Source organism: Psammomys obesus, unplaced genomic scaffold (genome assembly GCF_907164565.1).
Source record: "Psammomys obesus unplaced genomic scaffold, mPsaObe1.curated_primary_1811, whole genome shotgun sequence".
Classification (NCBI taxonomy): domain Eukaryota; kingdom Metazoa; phylum Chordata; class Mammalia; order Rodentia; family Muridae; genus Psammomys; species Psammomys obesus.
The window spans coordinates 7,908,167-7,927,719 of NW_026592510.1; the positions used below are offsets into that span (position 1 = coordinate 7,908,167).

The following is a 19,553-nucleotide window of genomic DNA, read 5'->3' on the forward strand; positions in this document are numbered from 1 at the left end:
AATGATACATAGCCTTGGGGAATTTGTTAAGATAACCTTTGCTGCTTCCTATTAACGGGTAATTAGGATTTTAATAACCGAACTGTGTCATATTACAGTTCGGATACACGTGTAACGAAAACCTTGAGTGACAAAGATACAACATTAATTTATATTCAAGAGCAGGATTCAAGAGGTTTTATTGCTCCAAAGCATCTTCCACCACACGCGCCTGATCAACAGGACAAAGGATTCTGATGTACGCCTGGGTTTGACCATCACCGTTCTACTTCTCTTTGGATCTGATTGTAGGGAGGAAATCGTTATCCTTCGATTGAGCTTATTTTGCTTTATTACGGTTTCACTCATTATACCCAATTCACCAATCTAAATTGTATAACTCGGTAGTTCTTAGCATAACGGCTTGGCATTGGCAGTGGTTCTTGGCATAACCATCATCACCACCACTTACAGAACATTTTCACCAGCTCTCAAACCGGACAGCAGTTACATACTTCATTCGACCCGCCCCGCCCCGTTCCCCACTCCCTAGCAACCGCTGATTAAAGTCCGTATAGACGCGCTTATCCGAGATCTTTTATAAAAATAACGGCACCGTACAGTACGTAGACCTTCGGGGCGCATTTCCATCTCCTTCACGCCTCAGCAGGCGCACATGGATCGGAAAACACAAGGACGGTCCCCTAACAGGCACCCGGCTCCCTCCGCTCGGTAAGACCCGGCTCCCCGCCTCCAGCGTTAACCCCGCGACAGCGGAGGGCGCAGCGCCCCGCCCATCCCCAGAGTCGCCCCGCTGACGTCACGGCCTCCAGCCGCAGGCTGCCAGCCTCCCTCCCGGTCGCGGTAGCTTTGACAGCGCACGATGGCGGCGGCCGGGACTGCGGGGATGCCGGCGACCGTGTCGGAGAAGCAGGAGTTTTACCAGCTCCTGAAGAACCTGATCAATCCCAGCTGTATGGTGCGGAGGCAAGCGGAGGAGGTCTATGAGAATATCTCAGGTCTGTGTAAGACTACCTTCCTCTTAGACGCCGTCCGAAACAGAAGAGCAGGTTATGAGGTGAGACAAATGGCTGCCGCACTGCTACGACGGCTTTTGTCCTCTGGGTTTGAGGAGGTCTATCCAAATCTGCCTTCTGATGTGCAGAGGGATGTCAAGATTGAACTGATACTGGCTGTTAAATTAGAAACACACGCTAGCATGAGGAAAAAGCTTTGCGATATTTTTGCAGTGCTGGCCAGAAATTTGATAGATGAGGATGGCACTAACCATTGGCCAGAAGGTCTGAAATTCCTCATCGATTCGATTCACTCTAAAAATGTGGTTCTGTGGGAAGTTGCACTTCATGTTTTCTGGCATTTTCCTGGGATTTTTGGGAACCAAGATCGCCACGATTTGGATATCATCAAGAGGTTGTTGGACCAGTGTATTCAAGATCAAGAGCATCCAGCAATTAGGACCTTATCTGCTAGAGCTGCAGCTGCATTTGTTCTTGCTAATGAAAACAATATTGCTCTTTTCAAAGACTTTGCAGATTTGCTTCCCGGAATCTTGCAGGCCGTGAATGATTCCTGCTACCAGGATGATGATTCGGTGCTAGAATCTCTTGTTGAGATTGCAGATACTGTACCTAAGTACTTGGGTCCCTATTTAGAAGATACTCTGCAGTTGAGCCTGAAGTTATGTGGAGACTCTAGGCTTAGTAATCTGCAACGCCAGCTGGCTCTGGAAGTAATCGTGACCTTATCTGAAACTGCAACTCCGATGTTGAAAAAACATACGAATATTATTGCGCAGGCTGTACCTCACATATTAGCAATGATGGTTGATCTGCAAGATGATGAGGACTGGGTGAATGCTGATGAAATGGAAGAAGATGATTTTGACAGTAATGCGGTTGCTGCTGAGAGTGCACTTGACAGACTGGCTTGTGGACTTGGTGGAAAAGTTGTTCTGCCAATGACCAAGGAGCATATCATGCAGATGCTTCAGAGCCATGACTGGAAATGTCGACACGCTGGATTAATGGCCTTATCAGCCATTGGAGAAGGTTGCCATCAGCAAATGGAACCAATTCTAGATGAAACAGTTAACTCAGTTTTGCTTTTTCTTCAGGATCCTCATCCAAGGGTCAGGGCTGCTGCCTGTACTACACTTGGACAGATGGCTACAGATTTTGCGCCTGGTTTCCAAAAGAAATTCCATGAAATAGTGATTACAGCTTTGTTGCGAACCATGGAGAATCAAGGTAATCAGCGGGTACAATCTCATGCAGCTTCGGCTCTTGTTATTTTTATTGAAGACTGCCCAAAACCATTGCTAATTCTGTATTTGGAAAATATGGTGAAAAGTCTACATTCCATCTTGGTAATTAAACTTCAAGAACTGATTCGGAATGGAACTAAGTTGGCCTTAGAACAACTTGTGACAACCATTGCCTCAGTTGCAGATGCCATAGAAGAAAGCTTTGTTCCATATTATGATATATTTATGTCCTCACTCAAACATGTTGTTGAGCTCGCTGTTCAAAAGGACCTCAAGCTTCTTCGAGGAAAAACTATTGAGTGCATTAGCCATGTTGGTCTTGCTGTTGGGAAGGAAAAATTTATGCAAGACGCATCCAGTGTGATGCAGTTACTGTTGAAGACACAGTCAGACTTAAACAGTATGGAGGACGATGACCCTCAGACTTCTTACATGGTTTCAGCATGGGCTAGGATGTGTAAAATTCTTGGAAAAGACTTTCAGCAGTATCTTCCACTGGTGATTGAGCCTCTTATTAAGACCGCTTCAGCTAAACCCGATGTCGCTCTCTTAGACACACAAGACGTGGAGAACATGAGTGATGATGATGGCTGGCAGTTTGTCAATCTTGGAGACCAGCAAAGCTTCGGAATTAAAACTTCAGGACTTGAAGCCAAAGCAACAGCTTGCCAGATGTTGGTGTACTATGCTAAGGAGTTGAGAGAAGGATTTGTGGAATATACGGAGGAAGTTGTGAAGCTGATGGTTCCTCTGTTGAAATTTTATTTTCATGACAATGTTCGAGTGGCAGCTGCAGAAGCCATGCCCTTTCTTTTGGAATGCGCAAGAATTCATGGCTCGGAGTATCTTTCACAGATGTGGCAGTTTATATGTGATCCCTTAATCAAAGCTATTGGAACTGAACCTGATACGGATGTACTCTCAGAAATAATGAATTCTTTTGCAAAGTCTATAGAGGTAATGGGAGATGGTTGTCTTAATGATGAACACTTGGAAGAACTGGGAGGAATTTTGAAGGCAAAACTTGAAGGGCATTTTAAAAACCAAGAGTTACGGCAAGTAAAAAGGCAAGAAGAAAATTATGACCAACAGGTTGAAATGTCTCTTCAAGACGAAGATGAATGTGATGTTTATATTCTGACCAAAGTATCAGATATTTTGCACTCATTGTTTAGTACTTACAAGGAAAAAATTTTGCCTTGGTTTGAGCAGTTACTTCCATTAATTGTAAATCTGATTTGCTCAAGTAGGCCATGGCCAGACAGACAGTGGGGATTGTGCATATTTGATGATATCATAGAGCACTGCAGTCCAACCTCATTCAAATATGTTGAGTATTTTCGGTGGCCAATGCTCCTTAATATGCGAGATAACAACCCCGAAGTCAGGCAAGCTGCTGCTTATGGACTGGGGGTTATGGCACAGTTTGGGGGAGATGACTATCGTTCTTTATGTTCAGAAGCTGTTCCACTCTTGGTAAAAGTTATAAAGTGTGCAAACTCCAAAACCAAAAAGAATGTCATCGCTACAGAGAACTGTATCTCAGCAATAGGGAAGATTATGAAGTTTAAGCCCAACTGTGTAAACGTAGATGAGGTTCTCCCACACTGGCTGTCATGGCTTCCGCTGCATGAAGACAAAGAAGAAGCCATTCAGACTTTGAACTTTCTCTGTGACCTAATTGAAAGTAACCATCCAGTTGTGATTGGTCCAAATAATTCCAATCTTCCCAAAATCATCAGTATAATTGCAGAAGGAAAAATTAATGAGACTATTAGTCACGAAGACCCCTGTGCCAAACGCCTAGCTAATGTTGTTCGTCAGATCCAGGCTTCGGAAGAATTATGGTTGGAATGCACATCCCAACTTGATGACGAACAGCAGGAAGCTTTACAGGAATTACTCAGTTTTGCTTGAAGCACTTTAATACCACTTGAATAATTCATCTGTCCTAAAAGTAACTTCAAAGTGTTGTGAGTGAACCCATTACAGATGAGAGATAGCACTTCTCTGCTAGGTAGTTCATACTTCTTCCCTGTGCTTCTCCAGGGTCAGTGTTAAGGTCTTCTGTTTATTTGGCATGTGTCATCTCCTAAACTGTGCTTGTAACTTGTGCTTCCAGTTGTCTTAGAGTTATTTGTCACCTTCCCCCATTTAGTGTGAAATGTATGAATCACTACTATTGATGTTGGGCAGATGGTATACTTGGTGCCAAGATGTCTGTGACTATCACAGATGCAAAGAGCTCATGAAGAAAGGGGTATTTCGAGGATAAACATCTCTGGAATTGAGGGTGAAGAATAGAGTGGCGGACTTGTTCTTCCTTGGTAATACTACTGTTTGTGATGGTAATGGAAGGAGATGCTAGAACTAAGTCTCAAGGTACTGCAGTGGGTATAGGAGCCCCCCCCCCAATATAAATGAACCTTTTCATATAGTACTCCTGAAAAGTGGTTGGAGCATGCCTTAATTCCAGTTCCCAAGGTGTCCAGCTGACAGTTATAAGAACTTTTAAATCTCCTTAACCAAATTGCTCTCTTAAGAAATGTATCTAGAAACATTCATGGGTGTGAGGAAGGACTGAGAAATCGAACACTGAAAACATTTGACAGACTATAACAGCTTAATGAATACTCAGTAGTCATTGTTTGCGGGAGGCAGTTATTGTTACATGTTTTAGCAGAGTATTGCTCTGTGTTTGTATGTCATAGTCCCTCTTACCCCCACACCCAACCTTTAGGGGAACTGTCATTCAGAATGGGGGGTTAAATAGGTTTCTATTTTGAAGCAGTTCTAACAGATTCTACAGAATCAGTAAAACAAATTTTTATCCTTAAACATTAAAAAGAAAAGAGCTTTAAGACTCTTTTTAGTCATTTATCAGTGTCTGTGTATTACAAAACAGCTCTATGAATTTAATTACATCAATTGGAATGTCTTTAATGTTAAAGGTGTTTGTAGGGTAGAAAAAGTTTCTACCTAACAAAACTTCATTCAAAACTTACAACAAGAATGTCTGTTGTGGTTTCCTGAGTCTATTGTGAGTACTGTGTATGTAACAGAGCAAATATGTCGAATCCAGTAAGTGCTCAATAAACTGTCAGTGTTACTACTGTTGATTGTACCTCTACTGTGTTCTTTTTTTATAGTTTAGAATGTTTTACATCGAATTTCCTCCCTACTAGGTATGTATCCAGGCTACTGCAGACAGGGATATAAAGCTAGGGTTTTAGATAGTTCAGAATTTGATATATAGTATGGTTACAAGTATATTTAAAACTAATAGAGAAATAGCTACCTTGAAGATTTAAATGGCAGCTTTTTCTCTTATATATAATTTACCTACAAAATAACTATTTCTTATATAATAAAGTATTTTTTGAAGTTTAAGGACCTGATTTTTTTCATAACTAAGATACTATCATCTTGACCTCTTAATGAATGGAGTTTAAGGTTCTTTTTATTTATTATAGCTCTTTGCTTTTATGTGTCTTAAATCTTTTATCAATCTGCTTTTGTCTATTTCTACAGTCTTGTGAAGGTCTGGCAAATGGTTTGTAATTTGGCGCTGGAGTTTTGAAATAAGAGTTTTTAAATTTGAAATTTGGTAAACTATTTTCCTAAGTGTTAGTTTCCTCATCTGTAAGATAAGGCTAATAGATATCTATGTTATTGTTGTGAGAATCCAGGGAGATAATGAATATAAAGTGCTTATCAGCACGAGGTTCAATAACCAGACACTATTGTGTGAGAATTCTGAAATAGGTCTGATGACTAAAGGGGTGGGGGTATTTGCTTGAGTTCGGTTGGCTTTAGATTCTTGGGCTTTATTAAACGAAACAAAGGAAAGCCCAGCCAGGCATATTTGCCAGTTGATGAAGCAGAGGCTGAGGTGTGTCTGATAGAAAACCATGAATGCTAGATCAATACATGCATGTGTGTAAGCGTGCGCCTGCTTCACTATTTTACCTTCAACTGCTATTTAACTGAGGCCCCCACAAAGAGAGTTTAAGATATTAAATTGAATCAGTTTAGAAGTCTTTGTTTATACGGAAGTAAACGATGCTTGAGATTATCTCAAGCATTTAGTTATAAATCTCTTGTTCAAATTAATTTCTATAGCTTTGGTTTTATGTTTTATTCCAAGTTTCAAGGTGCTCAGTCTGAATATTATGTGCATTAGACAACGGTAACCTCTATTTGGGGCTCATTAATTCTCCCCCATTTTAAGCAACATGTAAACTAATGCGTTGAGTCCACATTTTAGCCACACCAATGACAAGCTGTACAGCGTAGAATAGAAATATGTGGAGACGTTTTAGTGAGAGTAAAATTCTCTTAGTTCTTAGCCGAACTCAAGAATCCCCGAACTTTTCGGTTTTTAAATTTTAATAGGAAACAGGATTCGCTTTCAAGAACTAGAGTTCTGCAAACCGCCACTCTTCTTTGGCGGAGCCCTTAAACTTCCTTTCTAAACTTTTCTGAATGCTGGTTTTATGCTTCAGAAAAAAGGCGGTCACAAGAGGGGCGCAAAGATAATATTCTACAACGGAGAGGATTTAATTTTGTGCATCCTCGTCATTCATTTGTCCTTAACAGAGGTTACCTAGTAACTGCCTTGAGAAAACGGTAACACTTAGGACTAGTAAGGGTCTCGCCTTCCCCAGTGTGCACCAGCGCAGGCGCTGTTGCTCCCTCCACCCCGCCCCTTACAGAAGCCTGCACACTGATGACATCATTAGTCCGCGCCACACACTCGGCCTCCGGGCCTGTGGAGGAGCCAAGTCCTGGCTTTGGCGTAGCTGGGCGGGACGAAGGGGGGCGGGGCCACCTGGCGCTACTACGCATGCGCGCCGGAATGGCGACGGCGCTTCTTTCTTTCCTTCTCTACACCGCTCTCCCCGGCCGGGGGGGCTGAGTGCCCTCCCCCTTCCCTCTCCGCCCCTCCCCTCGGCCCCCTCCCCCGCCCAGCGGGGCTCCTAACTGACAGTTGTCGCCGGGCCCGGTCCGAGCGCCGCCTCCTCCTGCCCAGGTCCCCCGCAGGTAGACAGGGGCGGGAGGGGGTGTGAGGGAGAGGAGGAGCCGGAGCCGCGGCGGCCCCGGGGCTGCGGCCCACCCGGGAGGGAGGGAGGAGAGCCCTCTTCCTCCTCGCCCCCTCCCAGCGCCCCGCGGCCCGGGAGGGGGTGGGGCGCCGAGGCCCCGCCGGCCGGGCCGGTGAGCGGGCGGGCGGGCGGGCGGGGTGCGGAGGGCGAAGCCGGCGCGGGCTGCGCGCCGCCGGGGGGGAGGGGAGAGGAGGGCACCTAGGCTCTCCTCTCCCCCCTCCCCCGCGCGCCATGTAACCCCGCCCCGCGGGCGCGAGCCTGAGACCCCCGCGCGCGCGGGTCCCGGCCGGCGACCGGAGACGGCGAGGCCCGATGCGGCAGGGCCCGCGCGGCGCCTCGGATCCCTGACGAAGCGGGCCGCGCTCTCGCGTTCCCCACCCCGGCGCCCGGAGCGGCTCCTCCGCTCGACCCAGCCTGGGCCTGCCGGGGGGCATGAGCGGGCCGGAGACGCCGGGGGAGATGGAGCGGGCCGCGGAGGAGGAGCGGCCGCTCCCGGCGCCCGGAGAAGGGGACGAGGACGAGGAGGCGGCGGCGGCGGCCCGGGCCTCGGGGCTGGTGCGCAGGAGGAGCGCCTCCTCGCTGGACGACGAGGAGGCGGCGGCGGCGGCGGTCGCGGGCGGTGGCTGTGAGCGGCAGGAGCTGAGCTACGAGCTGCAGCAGGGCCACCGCATCCTGGGCGAGTTCCTGCAGGAGAAGCACCGCGGCCTCACCGCCCCTTTCCTGCAGCCCTTGGGGGGCGTTGCCGCCGGGGAAGACGAGGGGGCCGAAGGGCGGCGCGGCGGCGGGGGCCGGGCCGGCCGCGTCCTCCCGCCGCAGCCTGGCCAGGGCATGTGCCTGCTGAAGATGGAGGAGAAGTTCTCCAGCGGCCAGTACCGGGGCATCACCGAGTTCGTGGCTGACTTCAGGTTGATGCTGGAGACGTGCTACCGCCTGCACGGCGTCGACCACTGGATCTCCAAACAGGGCCAGAAACTGGAGATGCTGCTGGAGCAGAAGTTGGCGCTTCTCTCTCGGTAAGCGAGCTGGGTCCCCCGCGGGACTGACAGACCGACACAAACAGACCCGCACACGTGGCCGAGGAGGGGCTGGGCCAGGGCCCGGGGGGCGGCGCTGATAGGTGCCGAGTTGATGCCTGGACGGCGGGAGGAGGAGCAGCGCTGGGCGTGGACGCGCCGGGGGTGGGGTGGGCACGGCTTGCAGGGTGAGCGCACCCCCGCTGCTGAGGAAGCTCAGTCCTAGGAGCCCCAGACTCCGAGAAGAGCTACACGAGTAGGCAGGGGGAGAGGGGTTTTTTGTAGGATGGAAGTTATACCCGCCACGTGTAGGCATGGTGTTTAAAACAGCACGTGGGGCGAAATACCTTTAGAAAAATAATTTTGGCTCGCGTAAAAAGATGGCCGTCAAAAATTTTATCTTATACTGTCAGTTCCAGCCATTTGAAATTTAGTGTTAGTAAATTTTACTGTTTCATCTGAGGAAGTTGGATTTTTGCACTGACAAGAAATGAATACATCAGCAGAACATCTTTCATATGTTCAGACTTGCTCGCGGAGGGGTGTGTCTGTGAGCATGATTATGAAGTGGAAGCAAGAAGAAAGTCTGTGTTTCCTGCTTTCACTCTTCACCTTTTCCTTTGAGGCATGGCCCCTCCTTGAACGTGAGGCTTGTCTTTCCTTAGACTGGAAGCCAGTGAGCCCCAGCCAACCTCCAGTCTTCATCTCCCTTGGCGCTGGGGCTTCTTCCGTTTCAATGGCATCTTTTTGATTGGGCATCAAGGGCTGTTTACTGTTGAGTCATCTCTCCAGACCCTGGAGTAGGAGTTTGACTATTTATTAGCTTGGTGAACTTGGCTGATTGACTTTTTTGGCTTGTTTTCTTGTCTATAAAATGGGATCTATAAAATATCTTCTTTAAAAAGTTGCTGTAAGGACAAAGTGAGTTTTTTTAAAAAACAAAATCAATACTGTTGGTTATGTAACTCCATGTATTTATTAAGCACAGTCAAATCTGAACCTGGGTATTGTATAAAATATGTAAAGTCTGTTCTTCATTGGTCTTTGGCTGCTCATAACCATTTTCAAATCTATTATTGACAGTGTCACTCAAGAGTAATATAGTGAGTGCCTAACTCATTAGAAAGCAAACTGAAGTTTGCTTTAAACAAACTGAAGTTTTTGCATTCTTCAGTGAAGTAGAAGTATTTGGTAATAGGTTAAATGTTTACAAATTAGCTTTGTAAGTTATTTTAATATTTTTATTTGTTTTTTTTTACTGCATTTGTTACTCATCTTCACAGTGCATTGTTGTGAATATGGTACATACTAAAAAGGAGTCCATTAACATGTCATCAATTTAAAAAGCTTTTTAAAAAATTTATTTTTAACTTAAGGTGTGTTTGTGGGAGGAAAATATGCTTGTGAGTGCATTTGCCCGGGGAGGCCAGAGTTTGTCACATCCCCTCCAACTGATGTTACAGGTGGTTGGGGGCCACCTGAAGTGAGTGCTAGGAATCCAGCTCTGCTTCCCTGGGAGACAGCAGTAAGTGCTGTCTCCCATTCTCCAGTAAGTGCCATCTCTCCATTCCCACATGCCATTATTTTGTAAATCACTAAGTATATTCCAAACTGATGTTGCAGGATTTTAAACCTAGAAGGAACTGTAGAGTTCTTGTAATCCATCTACTTTTATAGATGGAGAAACAGGCATGTAGAATGAGACAGAATAGCTAATGGAAGTTTTTGAAAGTAGCATATTGATATAGCTAAACTAGATATTTTCAAAATTACTGTGTACATACCAAATCTTTGTCCCACAAAAGAACAGGTTATTCTTTTCTCTTTTGCATAAAACTTTTACTAATATAATTATTCCCAGTGGCTTATGCCCAGAAATATTCTCATGTGAGCTAGTAGTGTCTACACTTAGAATTTAAACTTACAATGTTGTAAATTTAAATATATATATTTTATTAATATAAGGCCAAAAGAAATAATTCTTGCATTTTAGTAGCAAAGGTAATATGATGGTCTCAAATAGTCCCTCATGTTTTTGTACTAGTATTTGATGTATGCAAACATTTTGTAAGTGTTAGATTGTATTTGCGAATACTGAAAAAGTTCTTTTTTATATTAGCTTAAAATCTGAGTCATAACTGAGTGTTTTGAGTGGGCAGACCTTGGTGAAACATACAGCTGCTTGGCATACAAGTTGGATATATACATATTGTAGAACAGTATTCTACAGACTTTTTGTGTGATTATGATTTTCAGAAAATAGATTACTTCATGAATATCATAAAGTGGTATGTGGTATATTAGTAATTAAGCCAGTACTACATATTCTTTAAGTTTTGTCTCCTGATGTATATTTCTTAGACACTAAGTTAAGTATTATTTTCAAATAGCAAAGATTACTTCAAAATTGCCGCATATTTGGATCTGTCGAGAATATTCAGTGAGTAAAGGCATTTGCTTTCAAGCCTGGGAACTTGAGTTTGATCCCGGGGACTTAATGTGGTAGAGAGAGAGAAAACTAACTCCTGAAATTTGTCCTCTGACCTCTACTTGTGGGCTGCATAACCCTCTCCATAAATAAATGTAAAACAATTTTTTTTTTTTTTTTAGCTGCTCCATATACTATTAGGCTTTTCATTGAGCAGTTGACGGGGTATTAGGTAAAGAAGATGTCATGTTATTAGAGAACAGCCTAGTGGTACTTGTACTGTGAGCATGCTGTAACAAATCTCAGTTCATTCATACAGTGAAAATGTTAATTTAGATTAGTTGATGGCAAAAATATTTCTATATTTAGTGGAGTTGTCCTTGAAATGAAAACATCAAAGCCAGGTGTGGTGGCTTACGCCTTTAATACCAACACTCAGAGAGGCAGACACACATAGATCTCTGTCAGTTCCAAGCCAACCAGGGCTAACGCAAGATATCCTGTCTCAGAAAAACCCAGTGGGAAAAAATAAAAAGAGAAAAAAAGAAAGAAATGAAGACATTAGTTCCTTGCCCCAAGTGGTACAGAAACATTTAAAATAATATGATTTTGTAATGGATATCTAGAAAACATATTAGAGGACATTGGCTTAAAGCTAAGGGACAGGCGAGAGCAGGGATGGCAGGTGAGAGAAGAAAAGGAAAGGGGGAAAAAGTAGTTTAAGCAGCTAGAGAGTTTATACTTGTTCTGATTCTTAAAGGAGTTGAATAATGTTTTTGGATTTTTTTTTTCCAGAGGGGTAGTTAGATTAGGGACATTCCAGAATGCTAAACTACAGTGAATGCAAAGTATGAAACAGTTTCTAGAAAGTGCAAATTATTCTGCATTCTTTAGTAGGGGTCTGTTATCACAGAAAAGTATGTAGTATGATCCACTGAGGAAAGGAAGAAAATATTAGAACCTGAGTATATCCCATTGTTTTGACTTGTGTCTTTGTGTATTTATAGTAGCAGTAAACATAGAAATCTATAAACAAAATTTGCATATGTTATTAAATTTTTTTTTCAGAACCAGGATTAAAGCTCAGGTCTTGTTCTTTCAGTTTCTAAGACCTGGTTAATTGTTTGCATGCATTTTAAATGGAGCTACAGATGTGGGTTTTTGTTTGTTTGTTTGTTTGTTTGTTTCCTAAAGTGATGCCATGTTTTGAAACTCTTGACATAACCTTTTTAAGTAATTAATTTTAAAACTATACTTTATACCACTTGACTTGTTAGGGTTTCTATTGCTATTATAAAACATGACCAAAATCAGGTTGGGGAAGAATGGTTTTATTTCATCTTACAGTTCCATAGTATACTCTTCACTGAGGGAAGTCAGGGTGAAGGACCTCAAAACAGGGCAGGAATCTCGAGGCAGGAACTGAAGTCAGAGTAGTGCTGCTAACTGGCTTGCTCCCCATGGCTTGCACAGCCTGCCTTTTTAATCACCCAGGACCATCTGCCCAGTGTGGTGGACCCTCCCACATCAGTTGTCAATTAGGAAAGAGGCCAGTTTAGGGAAAGAATTTTCTAAATTCAGATTCTTCTTTTGAAAATGATACTATCTTGTGTCAAGTTAATAACTAACCAGTATTCTTTCCATTCTCATACTCTTCTCTATTAGACAATATGTCTAATCTCAAGGAGGTTAAGTTTTAGAAGTAATATAATTTCTCATTTGTGGTAACTGAGAAAGATCCGCATTAGTAATAGGGAGTAAGTTGGTGAGGTAGGGCACACCATCAGTCCCAGCATTCAAGAGTTAGAGAACAGCCTGGTGTGTGCATGTGTGTGTGTGTTAATTGCTAGATTTGCTTGGACCTGCCAGTGTCTAAATAATAACACAGAGACTAATTAATTTTTATTATAGCTTAGGCTATCTCCCAGCTAGCTTGTATTAATCTGACTATTCTAGTCCATGTCTGCCATGTGTCCCATTACCTCTCTAGGTTCATCCTACCTTCTCCTGTCCTGCTGACAAATTTCCTCTCAGTTCTTCTCTCACAGTCTTTATCTCTGCCTGGAAGTCCACCTTCCCTTCTTGCTTCAGCTATTGGCCAGGAGTGCTTTATTAAATCAGTCAAAAGGTGAGGGAGGCATATGTTTACAAAATACTGAGGCAGGTGATGAGCCATAAGAACAATACCAGAAGTACACAGCTCTCTCTGCTGGTATAGAAATCAACATTTAAATAATATTAAAAAAAAAAACCTTTACACAGTGTACAAAAATGTTACTCCAGCTCTGTGTGTGTGTGTGTGTGTGTGTGCGCGTGCGTGCGTGCGTGCGCGCGCGCAAGCGCGCAAGCGCATGCGTGTCAGCTGGAGCTACGTAGTGAGAGCCTGTCTTAAAAAAGTAGAAATAGGGATAAAGTTATGTAATGGAAAGGATTGGAAGAATAGATGTGTAAAGGAGTTAGGAAAACGGACTGAGAGCTGGTTTAGCAGTTGAGAGCACTTGCTGCTTGCTTTCAGAGGACCTGAGTTCACAACCTAGTCCCTATGTCAGGCGGTTCAGCCACTTGTAGCTCCAGCTCCAGGTGATCCAGTGGCCTCTTTTAGCTTACACACACACACACACGAACACAAATAAAAATAAATCTTAAAAGAAGGATTTAGAAAAATGACAAATATTAAGATTCTTTCAAAGTTGGTCAATGGAGTTTTGAAAGTTTTAAAAATATTTTCATGGGGCTGAGAGATGGCACAGTGGTTAAGAGTACTGACTGCTCTTCCAGAGGACTTGGGTTCAATTCCCAGCACCTACATGGCAACTTACATCTGTCTATAACTCAGTTTCATGGGCTCAGACATTGTCACACTGACAAAACACCAATGTACGTATAATAAAAATCAGTAGAGCATTAAAAAAAGAAAGAAAAGAAAGATTATTTGCATGTAACCCATGACAGCTTTTTCTAGTTTTAAAAGGTTGATGTTACAAAATATCCATTATCTATGATGCTAATGGAGGTGAATTAAGGTTTTTGCATTTGAACATTTTAGATATTTTGGCGAATATAATCTTAAATATCTTATTAAATTATTCTTTCTCAGTTAAGTTGATATTAAAATTATATAGGTATGGTCTAAAATAACTCTTAAAACACCAGTTCTCGACTTTCCTAAATATGAGACCCTTTAAAATAGAGATGTGTAAGTGCAAGTAATAACTGAATCAAAATGAATTCTGTAGACTGATATTAATCCTCTCCTAAGTTAAATTCAAGGTTTTCTTCTCGTATACTCAAATAAGCAAAACTCAAATTGGTTAAGAGGCTTTGTTCTCAGTAGTCTAACCTCTCCCACCAAATTCTGTTATTCTTTTTTATGAAAAAGTTGAAAGATTTATAGGAGCTCAAGAGAAACCAAAGTATAGAATTCTTTTTTATATTAATATTTAAACATTGGAGACTTTTAGCTTTTAGTAATAAAATCTGGACTTGCCTCTTGTTCAGAACTATAGAATATTAAGAGTTTGATATTGCATGTAATTTTAATTATAATTGCCATTTGTTTTAGAAAACTTTTATTTAGAAAAGACCCTAGAAATGTTTAAATGTAGGATGAAAATAGAAGAACTCAGTAAGACATTTATTGATCACTTCTTTTGTGATCACTTGTAGGTCTTGGGAGCACTCCTATTTCCGATAGATTTAAAAGCAGGTAGGAAGAAACAGATACACAGGTGTGCTGAAAAGTAAAACATTCTGTGATTCTCAAAATAGCTCCATTGACAGAACACTTAGGTGGCATGATGCTGTTTTCACAGCATCCTGTTTTGGTGTACTTATATCTCACTTGCTTTGTTTTTTCTAAACGGGTTCAAAAGGCTTTAAACAGTATGGAAGGAAGCTCCTCATCTAAGAGTTTACGTAAAACCTAACTGTTTTTCTACTTCAAATTGAGAAAAGTACTTACTTGGTGGGGTTGATTGGAAATTTTGGCTTGGCTTGTAAATCAAGTAGTCTAAGTGTTCCATGGGAGCATATTTTAGGGAAACTGATGAGCTGTGTTCTAGAGTGTTTAGCAGGTATGTAGAGAAGTGGTGTAACTAGTGGTGTGGGGACAAGGGTGAAGTTTAAAATAATAATAATATCTTATTATTTCATATTTAAGACATTGTAGTTTTGAGCTAAATAAATTTGATCTCATTGAATTAATATTTAAGCAGTTCTATACTAGATAGTGCATAAAATCCTCTACATATGTTGGTAAACATTTTGTTCCTTCAAGGTTGATTGGTGAAGACAAACACAAAGATCTGGAGATAGTAAATTACAGTAGTGGACAAGGGTACCAAGGCAGAACTTTATATGAGCATTGATGGTCTTCAATAGGTTTTTGTCAGAAAAAAAAGATTATGGAAGATTGTGGTTAAAATGTGTATATGATATATTAAAAATTGGACAGCTTGATAGAAGGTAGCTAGTAAGGCTAGAAAGAGTATATTATGGCACCAATAAAAGTTATTATTTTCAGCACTTTATCTAAAGTTTCTGTTCTACTGGAAAATATTTGAGAATGTTGTAGATTTCTTACTATAAAAATGCCTCGGTAGAGTAGTGTGTTTTTACTTTTATGCCTGTCAGTATGGTTGTTAGTTCCAGTACTATGGCCAAATACCTTAGAAAAACAACTTCAAGAAGTTTATTTCACTTTATGCTTCTATTTTAGCTTTTGTATATCAGATCATTTTTAGGCTATTTTCTTAAAATTAGAATTACTCAAAACAAATGATTGAATTATTTGATTTGTGGGTGTTTAACTTCTTGAATTCTTCATATGTTCTGGATATTAGCCCTCTGTCAGATACAGGGTTGGTGTAGATCCTTTCCCAGTCTACAGGCTGTCATTTTGTTTTGATGTCCTTTGCTTTACAGAAGCTTTTCAGTTTCATGAGGTCCCATTTATTGATTGTTGATCTTGGAGCCTGTGCTGTTGGTGTTCTGTTCAGGAAGTTATCTCCTGTGCCAATGAGGTCAAGGCTCTTCCCCACTATTTCTTCTGACAGGTTTAGTGTGTCTGGTTTTATGTTGAGGTCTTTGATCCACTTGGACTTTAGCTTTGTGCAGGGAGATAAATATGGATCTATTTGCATTTTTCTATATGTAGACATCCAGTTAGATCAGCGCCATTTGTTGAAGATGCTGTCTTTTTTCCATTGTATGGTTTTGGCTTCTTTGTCGAAAATCAAGTTTCTGTAGGTGGATTTATTTCTGGGTCTTCGATTCGATTCCATTGATCCACCATTCTGTTTCTATGCCAGTAATATGCCTTTTTATTTCTATAGTACAGCTTGAGATCAGAGATGGAGATACCTCCAGACGATCTATTGTACAGGATTGTTTTAGCTATTTTGGGTTTTTTGTTTTTCCATATGAAATTGAGAATTGTTCTTTCAAGTTCTGTAAAGAATTGTGTTGGCATTTTGATGAAAATTGCCATTGAATCTGTAGATTGCTTTTAGCAGAATGGCCATTTTCACTATGTTAATCCTACTGATCCATGAGCACAGGATATCTTTCCATTTTCTGATATCTTCTTCAGTTTCTTTCTTCAGGGACTTGAAGTTTTTTTTTTTTTTTTTTTTGTTTTGTTTTGTTTTTTTCAAACAGGTCTTTCACTTGCTTGGTTAGAGTCACACCAAGGTTATTTGTGGCTATTGGCGAAGGGTATTCTTTCTCAGCCCTTTTGGAATACTGCTAGCAATTTAAAACAAGGAAATCATGAAATTTGGAGGCAAATGGATGAAACTAGAAAAGATCATCCTAAGTGAGGCAACCCAGAAGCAAAGAATATATGGTATATATTCACTTAAAAGTGGATATTAGACATAAAATATAGGATAAATATGACAAAATCTTACACCTAAAGAAGCTAAGCAAGAAGGAGGACCCTAGGGAAGATACTCAATCCTCATTCAAAAGGCAAATGGGATAGACATCGGAAGAGGGAGAAAACAGGGAACAAGAGAGGAGCCTGCCACAGAGGACCTCTGAAAGATTCTACCCGGTAGGGTAGTGAAGCAGATGCTGAGACTCATAGCCAGACTTTGGGCAGAGTGCAGGGAATCTTATGAAAGAAGGGGGAGATAGAACTGGAGGGGACAGTAGCTCCACAAGGAGACCGATAGAACCAAAAGATCTGGGCCTGCAGGTCTTTTCTGAGACTGATACTCCAACCAAGGACCATGCATGGAGATAACCTAGAACTCCTGCACAGATGTAGCCCATGGCTGCTCAGTCTCCAAGTGGGTGCCCTTGTAAGAGGAGCAGGGGCTGTCTCTGACATGGACCCAGTGGCCAGCTGCTCTTTGATCACCTCCCCTTGGGGAGTGCAGCCCTACCAGACCACAGAAGAAGACAATGCATCCAGTCTTGATGAGACTTGATAGGCTAGGATCAGATAGAAGGGCAGGAGGACCTCCCCTATCAGTGGAATAAGAGAGGACCATAGGGGGAGAAGAGGGAGAGCAGGTAGGACTGGGAAGAGACTAGGGAGGGGGCTACAGCTGGGATACAAAGTGAATAAATTGTAATAAATAAAAAAATAAAATAAAACCCAAATAATAATTTTTTATTGTCCACAGCCATGTGTAATATTACAGATCTTTAACATTCTTATTAAATTACCTGAGGTTTATTTGTTTTGTTTTAGCTTGGAAAGACTACAGTGGTAGGTAATATTATCTACCCAAACTTTTTGCTGTGTCATCTTCCATACTTGTAAATGTTCTAGAATTATTCATGCTTAGATCTCAGGATATTGAGTGTATATACTATGAAACACAGGAAATCAACCAAATAATGGTTGTGGTTATTGCCAACCAGAAAGTTGCTAGATTAATCCCCCACCTCTTTCTTTTCCTTTCTACAGAGTTCACTGTCCCTAAGCTGACCTTGAATTCACTGTGTAGTACTGGGGACCAAACTCCAGGGCTTTGTGCATGCTAGGCAGGCACTGTGCCAACTGAGCCACATCCTGAGCCCCATTTAAAAATGTTCTGTGTGTATTCCTAAAGTTTATATAGTAAGCATACTAAATATTTATATTGAAAGATTTTTATTAAAAGTTAATAATAACATATTTGAATAAATTATATAGGTAAAAAGTTGAGTTTGATAGGAATCATCAGGACTCTGATATAGTATACTTAAGAGTATTTGTAACGTTACATTAGAACTGTGGCTGTTTAATTTGTCCTGTTACTTTTTCTGCAGTGGCCATGTATTATGGCTGTTATTTTTAAAAATTTTACCCAAAATATAAACCCCACGAGTTTTCTAGGTGCAGTTCTAAGGTTTTAGAATACCTAGTACTAAGGATTGAATTCACATTTTACTGTGTAAAGCTTTTGAGTACAAACTTCTGAAAGTATTTTCAGATAGAAATAACACTTCTGATGCTGTTTATATTTCTTTTCAAATGTTAGTGTCTTAGAATTCACATTTGTCCATTGCGATATTGAAATCTACTGAAAGATTAAAAATAGTGAATATAGATAATAAAACTGTTTCATCTTATACATGTTGTTCATTGTGAGGTTTGTCTTTTGTATTAAGTGAAAAGCAGTGCTAAGAGATAAAATGCAGAAAGTGTTTGAATTGGTGATTTAGTGCATGAAGTGTGTGTGGGATCTTCTTCTCCCAAAGGATAACCTTCTTCTTCAGATACTTTCAATTTGTTAAAGATAAAATTTCTTTGAAATGGTAGCGTACTAATTTGTAGGAAGTACCACTTTAGTTTACAAAAGACTTGCAGATTAGCATGTTAGCAATTAAAAAAAAAAATCTAATTCAAGCCAGTCTCACAAACACAAGTCACCGTATGATTTTTTTTTCTTGTATGTATAATGGTGGGGACGTATCATGAAAGTAATAATTGGATTATTGGGCTTATGAAAGGGTGGGAATAAAGGAGAGTAAGAGGTGGTGGAGGGTGAATATGATCAAGTGTGTTACATTCGTGTTTGGAAATGTCACAGTGAAACACCCTTGTATATTTTAATATGTTAACAAAAATAATTTTTTAAGAGGAAATAATTGGCTGAAGAGATAAAGAGGTCAATAAATACCCTGCAGGGGAGCATAAGGATCTAAACCTGAGTTTACTTTCGTGGTAGCTGGATGTGGTGGCGGTGGGGAGAGGTGGGAAGGTCCAGAGACAGGCGGGTCCCCAGGGTCTGCTGGCCAGCCAGTGTAGAGGGTGATTAGCTTGGGTTCAGGGAGAGCGTATTGGAGAGATGGCTTGGTGGTTAAGAGCACTTGTTGCTGTTGCAGAGGACCCAGGTTTGATGCCAGCCACCCACAGGGCAGTTCCACAACCATCCATGACTAATTCCAGAAGCTAAGTGTCATGTTACGACCTTCATAGGCACTAGGTTTGCACATATTGTGCACATATATATACATGCAAGTAAAACACTGTATACATATACAAACGTAAGTGAACCTTTTCAGAATAGTAAGATGGAGAGCGATGGGGAAAGACACCTGCCTGAATCACTGGCCTGTATATCAAGAAAACTTTTCCACAGAATGTGCAGAATCGTATTTTCCCAGGAGGTAGTTCATACTTTAGTTTTCATTTTTATTTTTATTATTGTATTTATTTATTTGTATGATCATGTGTTATTTGTGCACACATACACAACAGCATGCTTGTATAGGTTAGAGAACAACTTGAGAAAGTCAGCTTTCTTTTT

At 41.5% G+C, this 19,553-nt stretch overlaps 2 protein-coding genes across 8 annotated transcripts in view; both read left to right on the plus strand.

Annotated features, from left to right (window-relative positions):
* Positions 1-831: 831 nt before the first annotated feature.
* Positions 832-5,380, plus strand: Ranbp6 (RAN binding protein 6). Of its 3 annotated transcripts, none has more exons than XM_055614233.1 (2): positions 832-1,057; positions 2,114-5,380. In XM_055614233.1, the coding sequence occupies exons 1-2, from the start codon at positions 863-865 to the stop codon at positions 4,178-4,180; spliced, it is 2,262 nt and encodes a 753-aa protein (XP_055470208.1). In that variant the 5' UTR covers positions 832-862; the 3' UTR covers positions 4,181-5,380. The 3 variants fall into 3 exon arrangements, with proteins under 3 accessions (XP_055470208.1, XP_055470209.1, XP_055470207.1); XM_055614234.1 differs by having other exon boundaries at positions 832-998; positions 2,114-2,283; XM_055614232.1 differs by having other exon boundaries at positions 832-5,380.
* Positions 5,381-7,705: 2,325 nt separating this feature from the next.
* The window catches only part of Kiaa2026 (KIAA2026 ortholog), a 79,538-nt gene continuing 67,690 nt past the window's right edge, over positions 7,706-19,553 (plus strand). For all 5 annotated transcript variants that reach the window (XM_055614235.1, XM_055614236.1, XM_055614237.1 and 2 more), the window contains exon 1: positions 7,706-8,378. In XM_055614235.1, coding sequence (XP_055470210.1) covers positions 7,798-8,378 — 581 coding nt within the window. In that variant the 5' untranslated portion in view covers positions 7,706-7,797. The remainder of the gene's footprint in view (positions 8,379-19,553) is intronic.

Excerpts from the sequence above, each read along its gene's own strand:
- Ranbp6 (XM_055614232.1), top strand. The coding sequence starts at position 863 with ATGGCGGCGGCCGGGACTGCGGGGATGCCGGCGACCGTGTCGGAGAAG.